The 10,804-nt window shown below is 45.3% G+C and overlaps 2 protein-coding genes across 10 annotated transcripts; one reads left to right on the top strand and one right to left on the bottom strand.

The window, feature by feature from the left end:
• Window positions 1-46: 46 nt before the first annotated feature.
• zbtb22a (zinc finger and BTB domain containing 22a) lies at window positions 47-4,968 on the bottom strand. Of its 8 annotated transcripts, none has more exons than XM_046418624.1 (4): window positions 4,855-4,968; window positions 2,619-2,837; window positions 1,730-2,501; window positions 47-1,581 (listed from the first exon to the last, which is right to left on the bottom strand). In XM_046418624.1, the coding sequence occupies exons 2-4, from the start codon at window positions 2,823-2,825 to the stop codon at window positions 461-463; spliced, it is 2,100 nt and encodes a 699-aa protein (XP_046274580.1). In that variant the 5' UTR covers window positions 2,826-2,837; window positions 4,855-4,968; the 3' UTR covers window positions 47-460. The 8 variants fall into 8 exon arrangements, with proteins under 8 accessions (XP_046274580.1, XP_046274575.1, XP_046274576.1 ...); XM_046418619.1 differs by lacking the exon at window positions 4,855-4,968 and adding an exon at window positions 4,440-4,653; XM_046418620.1 differs by lacking the exon at window positions 4,855-4,968 and adding an exon at window positions 4,440-4,652 and having other exon boundaries at window positions 47-1,578.
• Window positions 4,409-10,760, top strand: scn1bb (sodium channel, voltage-gated, type I, beta b). Of its 2 annotated transcripts, XM_046418639.1 has the most exons (7): window positions 4,409-4,536; window positions 6,096-6,179; window positions 6,275-6,441; window positions 7,770-8,007; window positions 8,927-9,068; window positions 9,633-9,707; window positions 10,256-10,760. In XM_046418639.1, exons 2-6 carry the CDS (start codon window positions 6,131-6,133, stop codon window positions 9,700-9,702), a joined length of 666 nt encoding a protein of 221 aa, XP_046274595.1. In that variant the 5' UTR covers window positions 4,409-4,536; window positions 6,096-6,130; the 3' UTR covers window positions 9,703-9,707; window positions 10,256-10,760. The 2 variants fall into 2 exon arrangements, with proteins under 2 accessions (XP_046274595.1, XP_046274594.1); XM_046418638.1 differs by lacking the exon at window positions 4,409-4,536 and having other exon boundaries at window positions 5,060-6,179.
• The last annotated feature ends 44 nt before the right edge of the window (window positions 10,761-10,804 follow it).

Here is a 10,804-nt window from a genome sequence, read left to right as displayed (position 1 = left end):
GCTTCCAAACAAGCGTTGCAGGATACAAACCAACACTACACAATCAATCAGAAAAATCAGAAGTGTTTTTATTACCATATATAACAAGATTTCTTTCCTTGAGTGTGAAAAGAGACATCTATATGGCCCATTAAAGATTTTTATTTCTATCCTTGTATTTATTTTCTAATGCAGATAAATGGCAAATAATTTATGTGCAAAACAACACAACACAGCTTGTCACAGATGTACAGTTTACAGCACGGAGGCTACATGGCGCTGCACAAATTAAAAAGGACCACTTGAATGAAGCCTAATTGTTCCTTTTCTTCATAATATCCATGACGTGTAAAGAATGCTCACAACAAGGATCAAACAGAAGCAGCTGCTCATAAAAGCCTTCAGTGATTTCAGTCAAGATTTTTAAAGTCATCATGTTGTCCCTGACAAATGAAATGCTTTAAATGTTTCACATTACTGATTAGTTTCCGCTAAAGCTCTCACTCGCCTCCTCTTTAAAGACGTGACTATCTGTGTCTAAGGCTTGTGGCTGAGTTCTTAGATGATCCACAATCCCAGACACACCACGCAACAGGCCACGCATCCCCTCCTCCATCTCCCCGTGAAAATCCACCTCTTCAACTTTCACTTGTCCTTCCGTTGCAAGGAAAGCCTCCCCATCTTCAAACCCGTAACTGTAGCTGTCATCCATATCCGCTGCCGGTGTGCTTGCGTTGTTGCCGTTAGCGGAAGAGCTGGAAGCAAGTCTCTCACATCGGGCCTGATGCCTGAGGAAGCTGTCTCTCCAAATAACTTTCTTCCCACACAGGCCACATTCATAGGGCCGCAGCCCTCCATGAGTCTTAAGGTGCTTGGTTAGATGGTGCTTCATCTTGAAGGACTTTGTGCAAACAGGGCAGCCAAAGGGCCGTAGATTGAGGTGCTGCATCTTCACGTGACGATCACGCATGCTCTTCAGGGTGTAGGCTTTGCCGCAGTGGCAGAAGTGGACTTTGCCCGTGTAGGGGGCACCGGCAAGGGACACTGAGGATGAAGAAGATGGGGTCGGGGGTGAAGAGGGCGGTGGAAATGCAGCAGAGGATGGAGACAAATGGCGGTTTGAGGTGGAGGTCAGTGTGCCACCCTGCCCCACGCTGGTGGAGGGCCAGTTCACCTCCGAGCCAGCCATGGTGAAGTCAGGAGACACAGGCACCAAAGGCCTCTGTGAAACCTGTCCTGTGCCATCTTCAATCTCATCGTACGTTTCTCTGCTGAAGGTCCCTTCTGTGAAACATTCAAAATCCACATCTTCCTCCTCCTCCTCTTCATCCTCGTCTTTATTGCAGCCGACACCCTCTCCTTCCTGCGGCCTCTGCTCCTGTTGACACCAGGGACCCGCCTGCCACTGCAGCCGGGCTGAAACGGGACAGGTGGGGCCGGGAACTCCCTCACTTGTCTGGCAGGCAGGAACAATAGGCGGGTCTGAGGAGGCATCACTTCCTGCCAAGTTTTTCTGCACTTTTTCCTTCATTTCCTCCACACTCGCCTTCCCGCTGGATTGTCTGGCACCTACGCTCTCATTTGAAACTGGGTGGGAGCCTGCTGGAGAAATAAAATCACATACAGACATTCACAGAACAAGGAGAGGAAACATTTTATGACATTTAAAACATTTTAAAAGTCCAATCCAGTTCTATCTAAGTCTTCTCTGTACAGCTCTGAATGAGTCTAATTTTTTTCTTTATCTTACCGCAGTGTCCCATTTGTGTAAAGCCTTCCTTCTTCCCCTCCGTCTCCTCTCCTACTCCCTCATCGGCCTCAATCTCTCTTTTCTCATTCTTCCTCTTCTCTCGTGGCTCGTCACTGTCCCCGCTCTCTCTATTCTTATCGAGCAGTCTTTCGGCGCTCGGCGGAGCTCCCCGCAGTTGAAACCTGACTTTCTGCTTTAATGATTCGCCACCAGGGAGCCCCGCGTGGTGCCGGATATTATGGCCTGGTCCATCATGAGCAAAATGGCTGCTTTTGGTATGGCTTGATACCCATGCCTCCTCACAGCTGGTGTAATCACTATCCACATAGCCAGGGAAGGTGTCGACTTGAGAGTCTGCTAAGTGCTGTGCTGATGAGGGCCGTGGGCGTCCCCATCTGGGGAAGTGCTGCGGGCGTCTCCATGTTGCTAAGGGAGGCAAGGCATCAGGCTTTCTCTCCTTCCTTCTTCCCTCCGTTTCCAGATACAAGCAGTCTGTGCTGCTCGGGGACTGCTGGCGAGAAGCAGTGCCAGGGTGAGCTACGGCCGCCTCTCCAGCGGGGACTTCTACTGAAGGCCGTGGCCTCTTCAGGATCTCGGTGCATTTGTCCACGATGTGCCACATCTGGAGGAAACTGGCCACAGTGACGTAGTTAACAATGTCATCGTGCACAATGCTCAGCTGGCCCGTGTAGGCAGAACTCAGGACACTCTCAAAGGCCACTGGGTCCATAACTGAAGGTAGGGAAACAGTTGTAACATTCTTCAGTAACACCTGTTGAGAGACACAAACAAAGACATACTGAGTTTTAGGCATCTTGACATAAATATGAACTGACTGAATGAACCTGTTCATACATACATCATTGCACACTGATGTTCCCTGGCCTACCTGGTCATGAAAGTATGGCGAGGACGCAGCGAGCACACAGCGGTGGGCTCTGAACACTTGGCCTTGCACCTGGATGGAGAGGTCACACAGCCTGCCCTCTTCCCGCTGGCGGTTCAGACTGTCCATAACAGCAGCACGGGCACCAGGAAAACACACCTGGACAGTCAAACCAGCTGGAGCAGTGGAAACACTGCAGGTCGCATCCATGGTCACACAAAACTGTGGATAAAGCAATTAAAACATCAAAAAGTGTAAAATGCTCAATTGTTTATGATATTTTGTGTCTCAGTACACATAGAGGTGCTTATTTTTCTAATGTTTTATAAAGTAATTAGATTTCTGAACATGAACATAATGTGTATAGCATTAGTAGGTTACATATCTGTACTTCTAATCTTTTGCTGCCGTGGCATTTCCTTCCACTGCGTTTCCCTGTACAGCATATAACATGTTTGAGTATTTTTTGTTGGGCAAATTATTTTTAAGAAGCTTGTCCTTCGTGTCAACAACAGGTTTAGGATGTGTATATGACCATTATGTACAGTTTACACAATGCTCAACTGTGCTTGTTTATTGACAACAACACAAGTAAGGCTACAGACTCATCATGCTGATTAGACATCTTAATGAAGGCAGAAAATGAATTGGACAACATCACCAGTGAATGAACCAATTCACTGACTCTCACATTCCCAGTAAAGATATTCTAAATTCATTAATAGGAGACAATTAAAGTTTGTCCATTCACCTCGAGCTGAGATATTTTGTCAACTAATCAACAAAAAGTCTGTCTTGAACAATTCCGATTATTGATTAATCTTTTTGAAAAGAAAGAAAGATTTAGCTCTGCAAAAGTAAGACTTCCTGCTTCAGGAAACAGGCAACTTGAAGAAGAGTATATAATGGCAGTATAATTAACCATTTTAAAAACGCTGTAAGTTCGGGGTCCAACTAAAGTTTATTTTATTTATTTGTTAGGGTAATCATTAGGTCTAAAACAAGAACATATTCCTGATTAATATCATTCTAAAATCCCCAGCCAGCTATCAAATTCGATAAATAAAAGCATCAAATCCGGACAAGGTAATGTTTGACATGTTGGCATGACATCAATTAATCATTACCTTTCAGCCATAACTTAACTTCCACTTACTTAGTCACTATTTATCTGTCAATTCATTACATATGATCAATTCGTCGATTTATTGTTTCAGCTCTGGAGTCAGTTTACATAGCAGAAGGTAGACTGTCGACAACTTACCTGTTGTGGGCATCCAGAGCTGTAATGATTTGTGATGTAAAGGAAATCAGTTCCACCTGATGCTCGCTATCACATTTAGATGGCTAATGTTAGCTTTCCAACATACGCAGCACAAACTTAGTTAGCATGGTGCGTCACATAACGCTTAACAGTTGTCCATTAAAAACTCTATTATTGCCATTAAGTCAAGTCATGGAACCGGACAACAAAGTTACGTGTTTTGGTACTCTGGCAGTCTGTATTCATTCATGATATGCCCGTTCCCTGCGTTAGCGTCAGGCTAACCAGAAGTCGCTATTAGCTAGCTAGCTAGCTCGTCAGCTAACGTTAGCATAGGTACGTTACCTTTGATTTGTCGAAATGTCGAGCTTCTTACTTTTACAGCGAGCGTCGCTGACTATTTACAGCACATCGTTATTGCCGTGAATCCCAGACACAACCTGTCATCATTTGCCTGTGTAAAAACAAAAAGCAAGCTACTGAATGCTAACAGCAGCTTGCCCGTAGGCGTAGCTGATGCTAGCTGGTTGACAAATCAGCATCAGCATCTTCACGCACACCGTGAGTGGGAGTTGTTGGTGTGAAATCTGGGAATTACTGTGAAATGCCATCACGTCGGCCTCATTAACACGCGGCTTTGGCTGCGTGGACGTCGAGTTAAAATTATAAAACTTGCACTCACAACTTTGTGAGCAGTCATTAGGAAGTTACCGACTGATCCTGCGTTATGTGAGACAGATTCCATCATCGGATCACCCCGCCCCACTGGAGTGCAGTTAAAGGAGTAGTTCACCGCAATTATCAGCGCGTCGTGCCATCACAAAGCGATTTCTTTGTTGTCATATGTGCAGCAAACGCTAGGCGAAGCCCCCCCGCAAAAACTAAGGCGATATCAGTTTAAGACCAGCGGGACAGAAGCTTTAACAGTCGTCACATCCAGCATCTGCTCGGTCACAACACGCACAGCCGTTTTACCGCAGTGCATCTGCAGCGTCCTCCGATCGGGGCGACGGGGCTGCCGCCGTGGCGTAGGAACGAAAAGAAGCCCAGCGTTAACTGGAACAGGACGTGTTTTGGTTTTATTTCCTTCTTTTTTGTGTGCGTGAGTGTGTCGGGCTTTTATGTAGCCGTGTGCGCTCCTGCAGTTTTATCTGCAATGCTAACACGACCGAAACGTCTCTTCTACGAGCACGGGGTCATCAGATAGGTTGACATTTCAAAGTCTTTCCACATTCAGCTGTCATCGCAGGAGAGAGGACAGTATACATACTTAAATACATATTTTTTAGTTGTTGTTTTTTTTGTTTTTCCTGCGAAGAGACGACTCAGCTTGTGGAGAGGAGGAGGCCTCTGATTCGGGACAGTAGGCTCTGATTTCATTGATCCGGTTATGGATAACTACCTTTAGACCATTAGACTGGTCCGCATTAAACACTGGTAGCGTGTAGCCTGTTAAAAGGTAGCCATTTGATAACCATAGAGCATGCAAATTAGTTTTATATGCACCTGCGTGTACGTGTAACGTTAGACGTTCAGTCAGTAGCTGGCATGTTGCACGTTATATAAACCCGCGTTTATTATCCGTTTGTGCGTCCCTGCTGTCTGTGATTTGGCAACATAAAAGAGCATGTGGCCCCAGGCAGCACTAATGATCGCTCTGTGCATCTCACATTAGCACCTCAGGGAAAGAAAACAAACTAAATAAACAAAGATAAGATCTCAGGGTGTTTATCTGGGGAACACTGTGAGTCACCACATATCTGGATTTGCTTCATGTGCTACCTGATAATTAAAAAGCAGAAAGCCCAACCACTTGAATGCATTAGTTGAACAGAGATAAATTTGGGTGAGGGACAGGAGGGGAGGAGGAGGAGGAGGCTGTCTCAAAAGCAGCAATAATCTGTGGCAATAAATTCTGCAACCAACAGGAAACAGTTGCTGGCTTGAGCCAAAGACAAGCGAGACGCTCGCAGTGGTTCGGCGGGACTGTTAGGACCACAGAAGCACATTTGGGAGTGTGAGGAAGGCTTCTGTAGACGGATACGTTTTGCACTTTACCATGCATGTTTAGCTGCTAGCCTCCTGACACGTGATAACAGCCTGCACTTTACAGCTTTTGAAATTTACACAGTCTTCTTAAGATATAAAAGAAAACCTTTGCAAGTGTCCGTTGAGTCTTTGCAAACTCCGAGGTGCTCGGTTTATCGCTTTCTGAGGGCGCCTTGTCAAGGAAACTGTAACATCTGGTGACATGGCGGCGTTACACGTCCTGCTCCTCTCTCTTCTCTGCTCCCTGGTCGGTGAGTTGAATTGATTAGCAGTCGCCCTGTGTGATGTGTTGCCACATTGTGTTAGGCCACAGTACTGACTGTCCGTCTCTCCCTTCTGTCAACAGTGGACCGGTGTCACGGAGCCTGTGCAGAGGTGGACTCTGACACGGAGGCCGTGGCAGGCCAGGGCTTCAAACTGGGCTGCATCTCCTGCAAGAGGAGGAGCGAGGTGGATGGTGCTGCCACTGTCGAATGGTACTTCAGGGCCAAAGGGGAAGCCGATTTTGTTCATGTGAGTGCAGGCCTGCCGTTGTTTTGAATGGAAGGTTTCATGCTTTCAGATGAGTTGCACAAGCATCCTGGGCGGCACGGTGGTGCAGTGGTTAGCACTGTTGCCTCATAGCAAGAGGGTTCCAGGTTCGAGTCCCGGTCTGGGCCCTTCTGTGTGGAGTTTGCATGTTCTCCCTGTGCCTGCGTGGGTTTTCTCCGGATTCTCCAGCTTCCTCCCACAATACCAAAAACATGCACATTAGGTTAATTGGCTACTCTAAATTGCCCCTAGGTGTGAGTGTGAGAGTGTGTGGTTGTCTGTCTTTGTGTGTTGGCCCTGCGATTGACTGGCGCCCAGTCCAGGGTGAACCCCGCCTCTCGCCCGTAGTCAGCTGGGATAGGCTCCAGCTCCCCCGCGACCCTGACGGATAAGCGGTATAGAAAAAGCATCCTCAAACTCAAACCTGTCCGAGGCTGCGCTCCTCAAGACACAAGCTATTTATAAATACATGTATACTGTATATATACTGCACACCCAAGCTCCTTCCTCTCTCTCTCCCTCCCTCTCTCTCTCTCTCACACACACACACACCACACACTAAAGCCCTCGATTACCTGATACCACCCAGTGCTGTGGTCATCACGAGGTCCATATGGACTTCATTGTGATACTTTACATTACGGAGATCATTAAAGCTCCAGGGATGACGTGCGATTGTGCTGACTTTGTGTTGCCAGTCGAGTGCTTTAGCCGTGATAATGTGGCTGCGTGGATGGTTCATTATGCAAATGATGCCGTGTGCGATTTGACTTTTGTTTTAGGTTTTTGGATTCGGTCGTCTCAACTTTAGTGGTAAATTTCGGTCAAAGTTTTTTCTTAGTGCTCATTTATATGGCAATAAAAACCAAAAACAGATCACCTCCCACGTATGTGCATGTTCAGAGTCTTTCCTTTTGTTTTTTGTCTTCTTTAATCTGCACGATGTCATTCCCCTGTATACTGAGGACTGCATATGGAGAGAATGACAATAAATCCTACCTCAAACCTCCATATGCACACTCCTGGGAGTCACTGGATCAACTCCTCTTATTGAAATTGACTCTCGCATCATCCCAACCCACCTCACCTGCATGCGTAACACGGGATGAATTCAAGGCTCTGTGATAACAATAAAGCAAAGATCTCAGGTAGAAAACATCTACCTGAGAGAAAACATCTTCAGTAATAAATACAACAAAACAAATTACATTCGAAAGCTCTGTACTTTACATATAGAATATATGTGCAGAAGAAATGAATTTGCTGTCACGGCAGAGTTTTGGTTAACTCTGATGTTTCTGTGGTGCCAGATCTACACCTACAACGAGGACGGCCCCACCGTCGAACACGAACACTTTCTGGACCGTTTGGACTGGAACGGAAGCAAGAGGAGCAATGACATCCAAGACGCATCCATATACCTGCTTAACGTCACCTTCAACGACACGGGCACCTACCGCTGCTTCTTCAACCGCATCCTCTTCTACAGCAACTACGAGTACAACACCGTCGTCAGCAAGGTGGTGCACCTCTCTGTGGTGGCTAAAGGTACGATGAAATCATCTGCGGTGCTCTGCCGCTACTGCGTCAGTGTCTAATTATTTTATGGATGGCCAAATTTCATGTTAAATTTAGATTAATTCATGTTAAATTTAAAATAAGTAAATTGTGGTAAAGTAATACTTAAACAGGTTTGGAAACCGCCTCCTGAGGTGGCTTGAGCAATCAAATTTCAAACTGCCTCAAATGCATCTTGAATGCATTTACACTCTGTTGATATCCGATAGCTGTCTGATCCACCCGAAAAAGTTGGCCAAGCTGATCCCGACTGTGAAGCATTTCAAGTGGCTGGTCTCGCTGCATGCAGTCAGGCTCGATGGATGGTAAAGGCATTAAGGTGGTGGGTTTAAGGAAATGGGTCTCACTCGCCCTCTGTGCACCGCGAGCAGGAAGCATCCTTCGCTTTGGAGAGTGATGGATGCTTTGCTCAGCTGCTTGGTCATGTTATCGACACCTACTTTACTATACAGAACTCAAAAACAGTCACTCTGATGGAAAGCCTGTAAAGAACCAAACTGTAGGAACAAGACGATGCTTCCTTTTAAATCTGATGCAAAATATGCAACTTTAAAAATGTAAAATCAAATCTAATATATATAATATAATGAAATATATATATAATGTTTTCCTTCGTTTTCTTCACACAAGCGCTAGTTTGTTATTGTGGTGACTGAGCTGAATAGACTGGGTGAGGGTTTAGGGGCAGGACTGGGAGAGAGCTAACATCCAAAAGCTGCTCATTCTTGGCAGCTTGGCAGAATTCTTTTCATTTAGAACATCGATTTGTGATGCAAAGACTCACTCTCATACACTTGAATAAATCCCAGAGAGTTTCTGCTTTGTACGCGACTTGTCAGGTTGCCTTTTTTGGGTGTTTGTCTGACTCTTCCTGCCTTCCTGTGCGCAGCCACCAGAGGAACAGCTTCCATCGTGTCCGAGGTCATGATGTACGTGTCCATCATCGGCCTTCAGGTCTGGCTCCTCATAGAGATGATTTACTGCTACAGGAAAATAGCAGCAGCCGGGGAAGAAGCGCTACGAGAAGCTGCGTGAGTATTTTTATAGCAGTTTGGTGATGTGGGGTTTTTCTAGGATTCCAGTGCATTCGCCTGTTTGTCCTCATTTTGAACAGCTGAATTTTGCTGACAAATTCTGGTGTGATCGGACTTTTACTCTGACAACCGACTCACTGATGTGTTCAGAATAAGACATTTGGCGTGAAAGTTGTGCATGTCAAAGCTGCTGTACCTCAACCTTTGCTTTGTTTCGTCCTCTCTTCGGCTCACGATTCTCCCGCTCTGTCTGTCTTCTGACCTACTTATCAATGTCTCCATCGTGTCTGTCTGCTTTGTCTTTTTGTCCAACGTCTCACGCTCCCCGTGTCCACTTGTCATGTTTTCGTCTTGTCCGTCCCATCATGTTGTCATCCTCCTTCCTAGTCAAAACCAAAACCTCCCTCCTGTAAGTTTAAACCCCCCACCCCCTGCAGACACAGACCTGTCATACCACCATATCTGTGATGTTTTATTTTTGTATTTTCCCACCTGTTTCATTGAAGGGAACATTTTGATAACCACTTGACGTGCTTTCTTTTTAATCTCTTTTCCTTCTAGAAATGCTGAATATTTAGCGATAGCCTCAGAAAGTAAAGACAACTGTGCAGGAGTGCAGGTCGGAGAATAGCACAGGTACGTCACCATCACCATATGTAATGCGCTTAGGACTCGGGCTCGAATCTCAATACTTGTTTGATCCCAACTAAACTGTATTTTTTGGGAGATTTTCTCATTTGTTTTCTTGCAGACAGTTACATAAGACAAATGTGTCAGTTTTTGTACGGATTAAACGAAAGAGATGTAAGCTTTAGGGTGGAAGGACAGAGCCAAGCTCGCTCCTCGCTCTTGGTTTCTGCCTTTATGCTGAGCCAAGCTAACGGGCTTCCGGCTTCAGCTTTGTATTTACCGTGCAGACATGAGAGTGGTATCGATTGAAATCTCAGCGAGAAGGTGAAAACAAACCCACTTAAATGTTTTACCTCTAAGCACCCTGTCCTCCCATTTCTGAGAATATATTTTATATATATATTTTAATAGACTTCCTGGTTAGATTAAAATGAGAATAAGATAAGGATAAATACATTTCAGAAAGGTTCTAGTGTGGTCCCTTGCATTAACCAGGCATATAAACAGGTGACACGGGCTTTGAATGAGTGCAGTAAAATCTGTTCTATCTTCAGGCTTCTTCCATGGGCTGAAATCATCCTTCCACCCTCTGACCTGCATGTAGACACCTTGGGAGACAACGTCATCTCAAGTCTCCGTTTTACCTTTTCCTTGACGAAGATCACAAGTGGATATGGCATACAAAGAGAGCATGGTACCAGCACTGTATATAGTATTCTGCGCGCAACAGCATGTCTTGAACTTACATGAGAAACCATTATGCATTAATGAGCCACAATGTCAAAGCATATACTGTGCTCACAGTATTTCTTCAAGTATGTGTAGTCACACGTTTATACAAAATGTAAGGGGCACTACGGCAGTCTGTTGGACTCCACGAAGCTGATGGTAAAAGAAAAGCTTTTTACTACATCGTCACCACCTAATGTATAAATAATGAGAAACACAACACGTATGGTAAAGTAATTTATAAAGATAGACTGTGATGGACTGCAATAGGCTGTTGTAGTTGTATATTTGATGAAATCTTAAGATGTACTAATAAAAACTGAAAAAGTACATGGGAAAGTCTTCTGTTGATCGAGATTCTGCTAATTGAGTTG

Source organism: Scatophagus argus, chromosome 17 (genome assembly GCF_020382885.2).
Source record: "Scatophagus argus isolate fScaArg1 chromosome 17, fScaArg1.pri, whole genome shotgun sequence".
Classification (NCBI taxonomy): domain Eukaryota; kingdom Metazoa; phylum Chordata; class Actinopteri; family Scatophagidae; genus Scatophagus; species Scatophagus argus.
Note: the sequence above shows the minus strand (reverse complement) of the source record. Positions and strands in the feature narration are given on the sequence as shown.

Bases quoted from the DNA above. Each gene is read 5' to 3' on its own strand.
- zbtb22a (XM_046418619.1), bottom strand. From the start codon at position 4,490: ATGGCATTTCACAGTAATTCCCAGATTTCACACCAACAACTCCCACTC. The intron at 2,838-4,439 runs GTGTGCGTGAAG...CTTTATCCACAG, and splicing joins ACCAACAACTCCCACTCACG to TTTTGTGTGACCATGGATGC. The intron at 2,502-2,618 runs GTAGGCCAGGGA...GTCTCTCAACAG, and splicing joins CGCCATACTTTCATGACCAG to GTGTTACTGAAGAATGTTAC.
- scn1bb (XM_046418639.1), top strand. From the start codon at position 6,131: ATGGCGGCGTTACACGTCCTGCTCCTCTCTCTTCTCTGCTCCCTGGTC. The intron at 6,180-6,274 runs GTGAGTTGAATT...TTCTGTCAACAG, and splicing joins TCTTCTCTGCTCCCTGGTCG to TGGACCGGTGTCACGGAGCC. The intron at 8,008-8,926 runs GTACGATGAAAT...TCCTGTGCGCAG, and splicing joins CCTCTCTGTGGTGGCTAAAG to CCACCAGAGGAACAGCTTCC.